The following is a 16,304-nucleotide window of genomic DNA, read 5'->3' as shown; positions in this document are numbered from 1 at the left end:
TTTCTTACAAGAATAATTCCTGCTATATCAGCAGAATCAAGCTGTTTTACTCATAACATTTTAAACTGAGATCATTTCTAATTTAACATGCACTTTTCATGCAACTAGATCATAACTGCTCCTACAAGTGCCTTTCTGGTTTGAAAGTTTCATGATTTGTCTCATCCTTAAGAGACGGCCCATTACTGATGCATTTCAGGAACTGAAGCAATATTTGAAAGGAAAGCTTCTTACGTTGTCATTTTAGTCGAACGTGAGACAGGCTCAAGGGGCCTGTTGGCTCCTCAGTTCGCCCAATGTGCTGGGGGGTTCTGACTACACCAGCCCCCAGTGAGATGGTGGCTTTGAGCATCTCTGTGCCAATCTCCTGATCTCTTACCAAAAGTTGTGAGTCTGTCAAGTCAGGGCAGTGCTCGTTACTCATCTTGTGGTCGCTGCCAGTGAACGGCACCCTCAGTTTGTGTGTGGATTGGATCAGATTTTGCACAGACAGTGAGTGTTCTAAGGTTTTTTCCATCGGTGAGCAAACATTGATCAAGGATTCATTTTCCGCACTCTGGCTTCTCCTCCATGGTGTCTCCTGGATGAGGTTAGCTTCTGCCACTTGACCAGTAATAGGGCAGGAGATGGCATCAGAACCAATCCTCTCTGCGGTGACAGGAATGATCTGGAGAGGCCTTGCCCGGCAGATGTCCTGAAAGGATGACAGCTGTCGTGTTGGCACGGCCATCTTGGTAGACTGAACCATTTGATTTACTGCGGACATTGTAGGTCCATCACTGTCACTTCTTGGAGTAACCTGAGCATGCATGACTGGGCTGACGGTGCAACAAGAGGGAGCATTTGGATCATTTGGTGATAGGATCTGCTGTAATCCCCTAGTACTTGTAGATCTCGACATGCAGCCACTAAACTGTGCTGAGCCAGGCCCATCTACAGGACTTTGGTAATCAGATGTCTGATCAAACTCAAACACAGGCATCTGTAGTGAGGCGAGTGTCAGTGCTGAGACAGAGCCTTTTTGCAGACACTGTCTGTAGATTTCCAGAAGGCAGTCGAGCTTCGATTCAATGGACTGTACCTGTGAAAATAAATGTCACCATCTCATTGCCAGTATCAAACTGCCCAAGCTAATTTCATAACGTTCACAATGTGACGCCTGACCCAGATTAGAGACTGGGACAATCAATGGATTAACCTCCAAATGCCCAGATTAGAACCTGGGACAATCGATGGATTAACCGCCAAACACCCAGACTAGAAGCTGGGACAATCGATGGATTAACCGCCAAACACCCAGATTAGAAGCTGGGACAATCGATGAATTAACCGCCAAACACCCAGATTAGAAGCTGGGACAATCAATGGATTAACCGCCAAACACCCAGATTAGAAACTGGGACACCCAGCCCATCCCGGACAAAACAAATGATGTCTGTAATTACAGAGCTATTATTTTGATTGTGTTCTTCCTTATCATTAGGAAGAGTAGCTCATTTGGAACTGAATGGAATAATTTCCAAATGGTCGTTGCTGTTACCTGTTTTTCAACTTTTACCAGCCGTCCCATCATGCTGAGATCATCAGTGACATTAATACCTGGTGGGACTTTCTCACGTGATCGCTTGTCTGTTGTGAGCTGTCCTTTTCCAAGCATATGATCCACACTACATTGAACAAAATAAAGAAATTCAGGGAATTTTTGTGAATACATTGAGAAATTATTCTTTCACAGAGGCTGATTGCAACTAGATTAAGTGACTGTTAAGACACCTTCTAATGATGGGGCACTAAGAAGACACTCATCAGGAAACCAGATCTTACATGGGCTGAAATCTGTAAACACAGGGGTCCAAAAATCCGAAGCCACAGTTCCCTCTATCATCACTCCAGTACTGATCTCACTAATGGTCATTGGGTCATTTAGGTACTTCAGTGTAGATCAGTACCCACTGTGTTTGGGTCTTCGTCTAAATCACAGTGAGTTACACTGGGAGTGTGAAGTCCATAGATGCTTGGCCCATTATGACTACAGAAGGAGATTCAACAGTGTTAATGAATGGAACTGAGTAGTCTAAACCCAGAACTGCACCATTCTCTTAGGCCTAGTACTCAGCACCCTAGACTTGGACCTTTGAGAACGCAAGGAGTGACAGACTTTTCTAGTTCACAGTAAATGGGGGTGAAACACAATTAGATGCATTTCTGGAACGAGAGGGAATGGAAGGAACACAGTGAAAATAAGAGGATAGGAAGTGAGCTATTCAAATTGGGCAGGCTGTTTGGGATCAGCTTATTGATTCTGACATAAAATCAGGTCACAAAGCTGATCTTTGTATAACTGGAGAGATAGCTGGGCTCTGATAAGGAGAGCAGACAGCATCACAATGTGGGAGGCCCAATAAGAGGGCTCAGAGTAACTGGATGGCTGGCAACCCCACTGGGAGAGATTTGCGCTGCTGAAGGAATGTTACACTGGCAAGGCATAATAGCTTTTGACTGGGGTCTTAAATGAAGCTATTGGCTATCTGGCTCCATGGAGTGAGCTGTCAATTCTGCTGGCTGGCTGCCCCTGGGAAACGCGACCAGAGTAGGGATGGTGTCATGGAGCCATCTTAATGGGGATTCCCGCTATTTCCCAGACCTCTCCCACCTCCCAACCTGTCTCCACTTGTCATGAAGCTATTAATGTATAACATATTATTGGAAAATATTTTTCTTTTAAAATAGAGGTTTAGTCTGTGGGTCTGTCTTAATTGGATTCAAGCCAGCTGGTCAAGGTGCTTTGATGTGTACAATTTTTAAGGTGTAAGAGAGGTAGAGTGCATTTACATTTTTTGAATAGAGCATTCAAGAAGGTGAGTGAAATCTGGTACTGAGCTAGCAGAGACCAAGCATATGTTTATATTACTAATAAAATTGGTACTATAAAAGAGGTTTTATTGTTGGAAGAGGTGGAGTTCAATGAGGCTGGTGATACGATGAGAATTTACATTCAATGAGATGTGCTAGGTATAACTTCAGCAGTTTGTAAGTGCAAAGCAGAGGCAATGTAAGATCAAAGTAGCTATAAACCTACAACTGTCTCCACAGGAACCAAAGTGAAAGGAACTTCATTTTGAATTTGTCAGGTGAAAATATTTTGCCTGGTGTCTGGTTAAGTCTATGGGTTGCTGTTGCCTTAATGGAGATTAGTTTAGGAATTTGCTAAAAGCTATGATATGTTTGTAGCCATGTATATGTGTTTAATGTGCTGTAACTTAATAAAATGTTTAATTTACTTTAGTATAAAACCTCTCGAGAACTGGTGGTCTGATTCTTGAATTTAGAGTTTCAGCTCAAACATAATCACTTAAAAATATAGGTTATGACAGTTGTTTAAAGTTTCCCTCTGGAATTTTTAAATAACTCAGCTTTACCAAAGGCTGTCTCATAACACCACAGGCCTGGAAATTTCAGGCCCCTGTGTCTTCCTCATAGCTTACATTCCCACCTTTGTATCTTCAGTAAACTTAGCCATCCCCTCATCTAAGTCATTGTAAATAGCTCAGGCCCAAATACTGATCCCTATGGTATGTCGCCAGTAACACCCTGCCAACCTGAAAATGAGCTGCTTATTCCTACTCTCCATTTTCTGTCCTTTCCCAATCCTCCATTCATGGTAATATTTTACTCTCAATCCTATGAGCCCTTATTTTATGTAACAATCTTTGTTGTGGCACCTTGAATGCCTTTTGAAAATCCAAATATACTACATTCACTAATTACCCTTTAGCTTCAATGCTAGTTACATACTCTTAGAAACTCATTTGACTGGTCAAACATGATTTCCCTTTTATAAAACCATGCTGACTCAGCCTGATCCTATTGTGTTTTACTGTGACCTGTTATCACGATTTTAGGAGATTTCAGCATTTTCCAGATGTCAATGTCAAGTTAAGTGACCTGCAGACTCCCTAATCATCCCGAGCAGGTCCTAGTGTCCACACTCACCGTGACTGCAAGCTCTTGATCCTACAGAGCATGTCCAAGTGTCCAGCAGAATATTGCTCAATCACATCCTTCACATCGTACGGACGTAGAGTCTCTTTGAACTTTTTCTTTGCAACGTGAAACTTTACAATCCTGGAATATGTCAGAGGAATTGCATCAGTTGTCAGCTTTCCTGCTGTAAGATTGGGCAATCAGCTATTAAAGTGGAATTATTTTCCCCCAGATGCTGATGCCTTGGATCAGTTCCCAAGCAGGGGCCAGGATTCACAATCTCACTGACTGGATTCACCTTCCATCGTCATGTAAAACTGAAACTGATACAGCAACACTTTAAACTATGATTTACTACTGAAGGAGAACTGAGTTACTTGTTTTCATTACGTAGTATGGCAAACCAAACAATCTTGCACCTTAACACAGAACCACCCTGGACAGGAACACAATAAGGGAAAGCTATATAGGAATTTGGAACAGATGGAAAAAGACCAAGGTTTATCCAATTCATCTTCTCCTATCCTATAGTTCACGCCATACAACAATCAACCTCTATCAATTAGTCTACAACAGATGCAGATGTGAGATGAGCAAAACCCCAATGATTGAAAGCTTTGGGAACCAGAGGTCCAAATCACTAGTTCTTCCCAAACATGCTACACTCACCATGTCATGTCTCAAATCACTCACATATTGTATTCCAAAATGTATTTTCTGAAAGAAATTTAGTTTGCAGTGGAATGAATAAATACCAACTGCTTTCACAGTCTCCCATATGGATCTTGTTCCATGGTTTAACCACGTACTCACCAAAATATTGTTCCCCCAGATTAGTTTTGAATCTATCCTCCTTTAAGCACAGACCGCTGGTTCTATCATTTTGACAAGGTGAAACAGCTTGTCATGGTTCATATTAGTCAGTCCTTTTAGAATCCCAGCATCTCCCAATCCCAGCACACTACTTTATTGAGGAGACAGTGGTGTGGAGGTAACATCACTGGACTGGTAATCCTGAGACCCAGACTAATACTTTGGGGACATGAGTTCAAATCCCACCACAGCAGCTATTGGAATTTGAATTCTGTTAACAACTCTCGATTATAAAGCTAGTCTTGGTAATGGTGATCACAACAGTTATCATTGATTGTTGTATAAACCCATCTGGTTCACTAGTGCCCTTTAGGGATATCCTCACTTGACTGGTCTGGCCTACATTTAACTCTAGACCCACAGCAATGTGATTGACCCTTAACTGCCCTCTGAAGTGGCCTAGCAAACACTCAGTTCAAGAGGGATGAGAAACAAATGCTGGCCTTGCCAGCGACATCCACATGCCATGAAAGAATTTTTTAGAAACTCATTCGAAAGAGCAAAGAAGTCTCCTGTCAGACTTCACCTGATAGCCCTGATCACAGTCTTGAGCACCGGCGTGAGTTCCTCTATGGAGAACTCACAGTGACCTCCTCTCTCATCAAAACCTTCATCTGTACCCACAGCAGCATCTGCAAGAATTGAACAAAAAGTTTGTTTATTTGTCATTGTAAAATCTGGAAGGATGAATTGGGGACGCAAGTTCCTCAGGTTGAAACTATTTTAATTCTCTTTGCTAACTTAATAATCAAAGATAGACCTTTCACTGGGTGAATTCCATCCTTTACAAAGTTCAGTGTAAGTGATGAGTCTCCCAGTGAGGTCGGATGCTAGATCACAGTGTCACCTTCCCCAGATCATGGGATTAACTTACAGGTCACAGGGTCACCTCCAAATATCCAAGCTTGTGTGATGGGTGGTGGGGTCTGTGGAATGTCACAACTGATGGCAAATTGGTCTCAGACATTCCTAGCACCTGCCCCACAGACACTTCCGATGAGATTACTGGGACCTCTCCCCTGTGTGTTCACTTTCACCATCATAACCCTCCCACCCCACAACCCTCCCTCTACCATCCTCCTCCCACAATGGTCCATGATCTGATGGAGTGTCTCAGAGATCCTGCCTGTAACAAAGCCAGCAGGCCAGCACTATTTGCGACCCGAGTTGGGAAAGTCTGGGAAGAGCACAGGCCATGGCTCTGGAGTGTCTCTCACCGTCTGAGGCTCCCCGCGACTGACAGCTCTTATAACGGAGCGAAGGTCGGAATCGAGTCCGATCGTTGAAGCTCCAGCTCTTCTGCACCTTGCTGGGACTGCGTTCTGTGGTTTGATCATTGCCGGGTGACCGGCGGTCAGTCGCTAGCGAGGCCTGTCTGCCCTTTACACCTTGACCCCTGGGGCTGGTCATTCGGACACGCTCCCTAAAACTTAATTTGTGGCTAAACAGAAAAAAAGAAACAGAAGGAATATTATTTCTATACTTGAAACTCACCAGATCACATCAATCCCTGAGCCATGGTCACTCACTGCTGGCAATGTAACACTTCCCCATTTATTCCTATTCAACACTCAGCGAAGTTTTTCATTATAGAGAGAAAGGAAGGAAGTAGAATCCAGTTAAGTGAGGGACTAGAGATGCAGAGTAAAGGAGGGAACAGAGAAACACAGTAAAGGAGGGAACAGAGGGACACAGGGTAAAGGAGAGAAAGAGAGATAAAATAAAGGAATGAAGATAAAGATGCAGATTAATGGAGGGAACACAGAGAGACAGAGTAACGGAGGGAATAGAGAGATGCAGAGTAAAGGAGGGAACAGAGAAACAAAGAGTAAAGGAGGGAACAGAAAGACACAGAGTAAAGGAGGGAGCAAATAGACCCAGAATAAAGGAGAGAACAGAGAGACACAGAGTAAAGGAGGGAACAGAGAGATGCAGGGCAAAGGAGAGAAGAGAGATGCAGAGCAAAGGAGGGAACAGAGAGATGCAGAGTAAAGGAGGGATCAGAGAGAGAGAATAAAGGAGGGAACAGAGAGATGCAGGGCAAAGGAGGGAGAGAGAGAGAGACAGTAAAGGAGGGAACAGAGAGACACAGGGTAAAGGAGGGAACCGACACGCAGGGTAAAGGAGGGAGCAGAGAGAACCAGAGTAAAGAAAGGGACAGAGAGATGCAGAGTTAAGGAGGGAACAGAGAGACCTAGAGGAAGGGAGGGAACAGAGAGACAGAGTAAAGGAGGGAACAGAGAGATGTGGGGCAAAGAAAGGAACAGAGAGAGAGTAAAGGAAGGAGCAGAGAGATGCAGAGCAAAGGAGGGAACAGAGAGATGCAGAGTAAAGGAGGGATCAGAGCGAGAGAGTAAAGGAAGGAACAGAAGGACACAGAGTAAAGGAAGGAGCAGAGAGACACAGAGTAAGTGAGGGAACAGAGAGAAAGGAGAGAACAAAGAAACACAGAGTAAAGGAGGGAACAAAGGGACACAGGGTAAAGGAGGGAACAGAGAGATGCAGATTAATGGAGGGAACACAGAGAGACAGAGTAATGGAAGGAATAGAGAGATGCAGAGTAAAGGAGGGACAGAGTAACGGGGAACAGAGAGACCCAGAGTATGGGGAGAATGGAGAGACAGAGTAAAGGAGGGAACAGAGAGACACACAGAGTAAAGCAGGGAACAGAGAGACGCAGAGTAAAGGAGGGAACAGAGAGATGCAGAGTAAAGGAGGGAACAGAGAGACCTAGAGGAAGGGAGGGAATAGAGAGACAGAGTAAAGGAGGGAACAGGGACACCTAGAGGAATGGAGGGAACAGAAAGGTGCAGAGTAAAGGATGGAACAGAGAAACCTAGATTAAAACAGAGAATAGAGAGACAGAGTAAAGGAGGGAGTAGAGAGATGCTGGGCAAAGGAGGGAAATGAGGGACACAGAGTAAAGGAGGGAACAGAGAGACAGTAAAGGAGGGAACAGAGAGGCAGAGTAAAGGAGGGAACAGAGGGACAGATAAAAGAGGGAACAGAGAGACAGAGTAAAGGAGGGAACAGAGAGGCACAGGGTAATGGGGGGAACAGATAGGCAGAGTAAAGGGGGGAACAGAGAGGCAGAGTAAAGGAGGGAACAGAGAGACAAAGTAAAGGCGGGAACAGAGAGACAGAGTAAAAGAGGTAACAGAGAGACAGTGTAAAGGAGGGAACAGGAGGACCCAGGGTAAAGGAGGAACAGAACGATAGAGTAAAGGATGGAACAAGGAGATGAAGTGGAGAGATGCTGTTTAGTTAATTCCTCATCTAAAACGTGATCATACAGCATCCAATGAAACTTCGGCTAAATGTAAACTACTACTAACAGTAAGATTTCCAATCACATCGTGAGACATGGTAGAAAGGAAGCAGGTTAATTCTGCATTAAAGCACTTCAATAGTTCAGCCTTAGAAATGTCTCCTCCCAGTTGATTGGAAAGAGGAGATCGACCAACAGCTTCAATGGGGTTCAGAGTGAGAATGAGTACTGGAAATTCAAGGGGGACATTAGGTGAATGTTTTCAAGACTATTAGAAAAAGCAAATTTTTTTTGCAAAGATGAGTCAAACAGAGTCTGGGACAGCATTTAAAGGGGAATTGAGTAAGCATTGCACAATGTTTGATGATGATCTGATGAGTGTTTACAGATAAGTTGAGCGTTTTTTCTGCTACATTCTTAATCTGTCTGCTTAGAAAGCTTCAAACATGAACAGTGAAAGGGAATCTGATGATAAAATCCAGTGCATTTCATGCCGAATGCAACTTGTTGTGAACATGCAAAATGCACAAATGTTAGATTGATCTGTGCAGCTAAACTCTTGTGCTCTCTTTCTGCAGCCAATGGTGTAATCCATTGATATTCTTGGGGAACATCCCCTACAGTTATTGAACAGCTCCCAGTGAGATACTATTCTTACATAATGACCCAGATTTTGTGGTCAATGGTGAATGAACGACGAGTGGTGCTAGCTGTTCATTACACTTGACTCACTTGCAGATTTTCCTGTGGGGATTTGCACTGGAACTTGCCATGTTTAGAGAACTATTTTGTCATAGCATTTTCTACAGAGATCTGGGATCTGTATGAACAGGGCAAGCAACAGTATCTCCTTAACCAGTCTGGTTGAAGAATCATTACTGAACAGCGCAGAGTCTGAACCAGGAAGTGTTGGTTAGAATGGGTAATTTAATACCAAATCATGTACAGAAAACAAAATAAAGGGATAAGAAAATGGGATTGAGAGAGAGAGGAGACAAAGAGTTTTTAAAAAATCTTCAACAATAATTAGAATCTGGAGGAATAAGTCTCCACACTTGTAAATGTTAATTTTTGTTGCCAGCAAGGTTGTTTGGCAGTAATTAAGACTTATCACACCATTAAAATTTCACTGACACTGAAATGGACAAGAAACAACTTTTTCTGGCAAGCTTCATGGGTATCTATCTTGCAAGTGCAGCAACTTCACACTGTTGCATGTATTTCGATGCCAAGAATTGCAGTGAGATATTATTATGCTGAAGCTTCCAGAGGAGCAGGACAACTTAGTCACCAACCTCCTGATTTCCGTATTTGACTGCACGTATGCGGTCGCTGGAAGTTTCTGTCAGATTTACACTTTAATATCGAAGAGCATCATCGTTTCTCCTACTGCAAAATCTGGGTCAATCACTTTTATGGCATGGCTGGAATTAATTTAATATTATAACAATCTTATGGAGCATCATTCAATAACTGGGGGAGCTTCTTGTCGAACACTGCATTGAAGAGATTGCGAGCACCAAGGACCATGCTAAGAAACAACAGTGACCAGGGGTCTGTCCGAGTTTAGTCAATATCTGCAGGCACCAAGAAAAACAATGGGGTGAAAGAAAGGAAGGGAAGCAAAAACAAACATTGGAAATAATACTAGAATTGGTTAAAGGACCAGGAAACTCTGTGTGAAAGCCCTTAAGGAGGAGAGGACGGAATAACTGACCATGCAACTGCTGTTAGTGACATTCCCAAAGACCATGAGAGCAGATGCTGAATACCTATATTTCCTGGAGGTGTATATCCTGAAGAGCTTCTGTTTATTATTAAAAAGCTTACTAGGAAGTGAGGGGAGATAGAGCAGCATTTTAAACACTGATCAATGCAAACCTACAGAAATTAGTAACTCCAACAGCTTGAGTGATAAAATCTGAGAGCAACCTCTTACTATGGTTCATGTACAGAGCATACCTGGGTGGAAGCTTCTCTCACAGATATGAGCCTAGGAGGTTGTACCACAGTTTGGCTGATCTTTTCTATGTGACCTCCAGCGATTAATTTCTAGTCAACACTTCAACTCTTACTGGAGGTGTAGTCAGGAGCTTTTGACTGGATAATTTGGATCAACAATGAAAGGATCCTGTACCGAAAATGGGACTCAGCAAGTAACCATGAGATGTTACATTGCACAATGTGCCTCATTGGTCAGATGGTCAAGAGAGGCACAGTGATTGAAAACAACTGGGATTAGAGGGCCCACCGTGCTGCTCCCATTGGTTGAAACTATGCTGGATGCTATGACACTTGTGCCTGTAAATCACTGGATGAGGCAATATTGCTCCTTCTTCTTTCAGTGTTGCCCCAGGGAGTTAGGGCTTCACCAGAGGGTATAATTAGATCAAGTCCTGCCCTCGGGGTATAGTCCCAGTGACACCAAGTCCTTCTACATCCCTGCAGTGAATTAGTTCCATGGACAAATCTGTGACTTTAAAGAAAGCTTGCAGGTTTTAGAAAGAAGAGGAATGTGGAAAGCAGAAGCAGAATTACCCATATTTTTAAAATATTCTAAATATGAAAAATATTTTCCAAGTCATATTCCCCATCAGTGACAATCATTTAAATCAGGAATTCCCTGTGCTGGTTTGTAGTGAGATTTAAGGAGCTGAGAATCTGATTATCAACAGTGGATTTTTGCACAGTTTGTACTATTGGGAAGAAAGGGGAGTGAACAAACCTGCTGAAAGTTTCTCCTTGGTCTTTTCTTCAGTGTTAGTTGGTGAAAGGAAACAGAGTCAGACAGAAAGTATTGGTCATCAAAATAAATGATCAATGATTAAATAATTGTACGCACATTTCACCTCATTATAAATAGCAGTCATTCCCTAATTCACACAAAGTACAGCACCAAGCATCAAGCTAGGAAGGATTATCTAATTGCACAGATATTAAAAAGAGCAAAGCAGAGAGGCAGGAATAAACACAGCAACTGAGTGCTATCCAAAGCAAGCTGGACAGCTGCTCCACACCAGGAGGATTGCTGGCTAACACAAGGGCAGGTAGGTGGTGTACCATGATCCTTCACTCTTGGGGAGGTGGATGAAACTATGCTAAAAGAGGACACAGCCCCACTGCACTGACTCTGCTCCCCCTCCCATTCCCTCCTATTTTACTTTTCCTCACCCCTATCCCTCCCCCACCTGCTTTCCTTCCTTCCCCCTTGCTCTCCCTGTATGTGTGTGTGTGTGTGTGTATATGTGAAATCCCCCTGCCCTCCTCTCCCAGCCTGCTCACCACTCCTCCTCCCTCAGTGTGTGACTCCTTCTGGGTGTGTGTGTTTGCTCCTCTTTCTATGATCCCTCCCCTCCAATTGCTTTAGGGCAACCACCTTCAATTATCTTAAGCACATTTAGAGAGAGGAAAATCAAAGAGAAAGAGCAGATGTGATATCTGCAATAATAATAATAGAGATAAAAACAAAAAAACTGCGGATGCTGGAAATCCAAAACAAAAACAAAAACAGAATTACCTGGAAAAACTCAGCAGGTCTGGCAGCATCAGCGGAGAAGAAAAGAGTTGATGTTTCGAGTCCTCATGACCCTTCGACAGAACGTTCTGTCGAAGGGTCATGAGGACTCGAAACGTCAACTCTTTTCTTCTCCGCCGATGCTGCCAGACTTGCTGAGTTTTTCCAGGTAATTCTGTTTTTGTTTTTGTTTAGGATCCAGTTGCATTCTGTCCCTCGTCTAATGCTACTGAGATTTGCATGATTGTGTCATGATATTTTAATCTTTTACTCTTCAAAAGGCTAATTTCATTCATATAAAACTGTCAGAGCAGAGAGAAAGGCTGGGATCACAGGCTGGATTTATGGAGACAATCATTATCCCATTAAACAATCACAGTCGAGTTACAGCTTTGGTTAGATACAGAGTAAAGTTCCTTCTATACTTTCCAATTAAAACTCACAGGGCAGATACAGCACGGATTAGATACAGATTAAAGCTCCCTCTATCCTGTCTCATAAACACTCCCAGGGCAGTTGCTACATGAGTTAAATACAGAGCAAAGCTCCCTCTACACCACCCCATTAAACACAGCACAAGTTAGATACAGAGTAAAATTCCCTCTACACTGTCCTACCAAACATTCCCAGGGCAGGTTGCAGCATGGGATAGATACAGAGTAAAGCTTCCTCTACACTGAACCATCAAACACTCACAGGGCAAAGACAGCATGAGTTAGATACAGATTAAACCTCCCTATAGGCTGTCCTATCAAATACTTATTGGGGAGATGGTGGTCATAATGTGGGTTCCGAAGAAGAGTCATATTGGACTCAAAAGGTTAACTCTGTTTCTCTCTCCACAGATGCTGCCAGGCCTGCTGGGTTTTTTCCAGCACATTCTGTTTTTATATTGGTGGTAATGTCATTGAACTAGTAATGCAGAGGCCCAGGCTAATGCCCTGGGGACATGTGTTCAAATCCCACCATGGCAACTGATAGAATTTAAATTCAATTAATTAATAAAATTCATTTAAAAGTCCCATCTTCACAATGAGCATAAACTCCATAAACTCCTCAATCCCCACCTATGGCACCACCCCATGCCCATGCAAAAGATGCAACACCTGCCCCTTCACTTCCTCTCTCCTCACCGTCCAAGGACCCAAACACACCTTTCAAGTGAAGCAGCATTTCGCTTGCATTTCCCCTAACTTAGTCTACTGCATTCATTGCTCTCAATGTGGTCTCCTCTACATTGGAGAGACCAAATGTAAACTGGGCAACCGCTTTGCAGAATACCTGTGGTCTGTCCGCAAGAAAGACCCAAACCTCCCTGTCGCTTGCCATTTTAACACTCCACCCTGCTCTCTTGCTCACATGTCTGTCCTTGGCTTGCTGCATTGCTCCAGTGAAGCCCAATGCAAACTGGAGGAACAACACCTCATCTTCCCATTAGACACTTTACAGCCTTCCGGACTGAATATTGAATTCAACAACTTTAGATCTTGAACTCCCTCCTCCATCCCCACCCCCTTTCTGTTTCTTCCCCCTTCCTTTTGTTTTTTCCAATAATTTATATAGATTTTTCTTTTCCCACCTATTCCCATTATTTTTAAATCAATATCTTTTATGCCCTGTTAGCCTTTCCACTCCACCCCCACTAGAGCTGTACCTTGAGTGCCCTACCATCCATTCTTAATTAGCACATTCATTTAGATAATATCACCACCTTCAACACCTCTTTGTTCTTCTGTCTGTGACATCTTTTGATTATCTGCTCCTTTCACTGCTTGCTTGTCCCTACAACCACACCCCCCTCCACTTCTCTCTCTCTCTCTCTCTCTCCGCCCCCCACACACACACCTTAAACCAGCTTATATTTCAAATCTTTCTTGGACTTGAACTCAAGTTCTGTCGAAGGGTCATGAGGACTTGAAACGTCAACTCTTTTCTTCTCCGCCGATGCTGCCAGACCTGCTGAGTTTTTCCAGGTAATTCTGTTTTTGTTTTGGATTTCCAGCATCCGCAGTTTTTTTGTTTTTATCTAACTCAGCCCTGAATATGTTCAATGACCCAGCCTCCATTGCTGTGGAGAGAGAAACAGAGTTAACCTTTTGAGTCCAATATGACTCTTCTTCGGAACCCACATTATGACCACCATCTCCCCAATAAGTATTTGATAGGACAGCCTATAGGGAGGTTTAATCTGTATTAAAAACAGAATTACCTGGAAAACCCCCTTTCTGTTTGCCCCTTCCTTTTTTTTTCTAATAAATTATATAGATTTTTCTTTTCCCACCTATTTCCATTATTTTTAAATATTTTAAAATCTTTTATGCTCTCCCCACCCCCACTAGAGCTATACCTTGAGTCCCCTACCATCCATTCTTAATTAGCACATTCGTTTAGATAATATCACCAACTTTAACACCTATGTGCTCTTTTGTTCTATTGTTGTTGACATCTTCTGATGATCTGCTTCTATCACTGCTTGTTTGTCCCTACAACCATATCCCCCCTCCACTTCTCTCTCTCTCTCTCTCTCTCCGCCCCCCACACACACACCTTAAACCAGCTTATATTTCAACTCTTTCTTGGACTCAAACTCAAGTTCTGTCGAAGGGTCATGAGGACTCGAAACGTCAACTCTTTTCTTCTCCGCCGATGCTGCCAGACCTGCTGAGTTTTTCCAGGTAATTCTGTTTTTGTTTTGGATTTCCAGCATCCGCAGTTTTTTTGTTTTTATCTCTGTGTTTAATTGACTGCCACTGCTCTTCAAGAAATGCCTACCTCCTTGAAGAAGTTCTCTTCTTTTCTGCGACAAGATTTCCGTTCCCCTCTTTTGCCTTGCTCACCTTCATTGCTTTCCATTTCCCTCCTGGTGTTTGACAAGGTGTTTACTAAAACCCGCTTTCACAGCCATATCTCCTTTCTCAGTGACTGTCTCCGTCTCCGACTTACCCCACGTGGATTTCAACTGAAATTCCACCCCTCATGTTTCGAAGCCACACAGGATTACAGTATCTCCGGGACATAAAACGTTTCTCGGACTGCTGTTCCCGTCACATTCTGAAATCCACACTCAGTGCCATGCGCCGCCATATGAACACACTCGACCTCTCCCTCCAGCAGCATCGCCGTACCCTTTTTCAAAACTGCGCGTGCCCCCAGTTTCATTTTATTCTTCGGCTCATCTGACGCCACAACAAGAAACTTTTTCTCTTTCTCTCAAGTGCTAAGGAACACAAGCTCCAACAACTCATCGACACCAACACCCATCTAGGACCCTCCACCCCTGTCCATCCCTCCGTCCCCACCCCATCTTCCAATCCCAACCCCAGCCATGTATTCACTATACCCCCTGACATTCCCCTCTCCGATGCTGAACGTTCAGTGCTCAGCAAAGGACTTAGTTTCATACCCTTACGCCCTCACCTCAATGAATTTTGGGCTCGGCATGATGCTGAACTCTTCTTCCGCCGTCTTCGTCTCCGGGCTCACTTCTTTGGGCAGGAGTCATCTCCCAGTTCAACGGATCCTTTTACCCATCTCCAATATTCTCCCTCCACCTGGACCCCTCCCTCTGGATTCTTACCTTCTCTTGATCTCTTGGTCCATCTCTGACACTTCCCTTCCCTTCCTTGACCTCTCTGTCTCAATCTCTGGTGATAGACTGTCCACCAATATCCATTACAAACCCACCGACTCCAACAGCTACCTCGACTACAGGTCCTCACACCCAGCTTCCTGTAAGGACTCCATCCCATTCTCTCAGTTCCTTCGCCTCCGTCGCATCTGTTCCGATGATGCCACCTTCAAAAACAGTTCCTCTGACATGTCCTCCTTCTTCCTTAACCGAAGTTTTCCACCCACGGTCGTTGACAGGGCCCTCAACCGTGTCCGGCCCATCTCCCGCGCATCCGCCCTCACGCCTTCTCCTCCCTCCCAGAAACATGATGGGGTCCCCCTTGTCCTCACTTATCACCCCACCAGCCTCCGCATTCAAAGGATCATCCTCCGCCATTTCCGCCAACTCCAGTATGATGCCACCACCAAACACATTTTCCCTTCACCCCCCCTATCGGCATTCCGTATGGATCGCTCCCTCCGGGACACCCTGGTCCACTCCTCCATCACCCCCTACTCCTCAACCCCCTCCTATGGCACCACCCCATGCCCATGCAAAAGATGCAACACCTGCCCCTTCACTTCCTCTCTCCTCACCGTCCAAGGGCCCAAATACTCCTTTCAAGTGAAGCAGCATTTCACTTGCATTTCCCCCAACTTAGTCTACTGCATTCGTTGCTCCCAATGTGGTCTCCTCTACATTGGAGAGACCAAATGTAAACTGGGCGACCGCTTTGCAGAACACCTGTGGTCTGTCCGCAAGAATGACCCAAACCTCCCTGTCGCTTGCCATTTTAACACTCCACCCTGCTCTCTTGCCCACATGTCTGTCCTTGGCTTGCTGCGTTGCTCCAGTGAAGCCCAATGCAAACTGGAGGAGCAACACCTCATCTTCCGACTAGGCACTTTACAGCCTTCCGGACTGAATATTGAATTCAACAACTTTAGGTTGTGAGCTCCCTCCCCCATCCCCACCCCCTTTCTGTTTCCCCCTTCCTTTTTTTTCCAATAAATTATATAGATTTTTCTTTTCCCACCTATTTCCATTATTTTTAA

At 44.1% G+C, this 16,304-nt stretch overlaps 1 protein-coding gene across 1 annotated transcript in view; it reads right to left on the bottom strand.

Annotated features, from left to right (window-relative positions):
- Positions 1-238: 238 nt before the first annotated feature.
- LOC121277734 (potassium voltage-gated channel subfamily KQT member 5-like) overlaps positions 239-16,304 on the bottom strand; it is a 351,643-nt gene continuing 335,577 nt past the window's right edge. The window contains 7 exon segments of the mRNA XM_041187370.1: positions 239-1,081; positions 1,541-1,667; positions 3,994-4,125; positions 5,384-5,489; positions 6,075-6,298; positions 9,898-9,954; positions 10,851-10,877. Of these exon segments, the coding sequence (XP_041043304.1) occupies positions 239-1,081; positions 1,541-1,667; positions 3,994-4,125; positions 5,384-5,489; positions 6,075-6,298; positions 9,898-9,954; positions 10,851-10,877 (1,516 nt within the window).

This window comes from Carcharodon carcharias, chromosome 5 (genome assembly GCF_017639515.1).
Source record: "Carcharodon carcharias isolate sCarCar2 chromosome 5, sCarCar2.pri, whole genome shotgun sequence".
Taxonomy (NCBI): Eukaryota; Metazoa; Chordata; class Chondrichthyes; order Lamniformes; family Lamnidae; genus Carcharodon; species Carcharodon carcharias.
The sequence above is the reverse complement of the archived record's forward strand: the minus strand, read 5'-3'. Positions and strand labels throughout refer to the sequence as shown.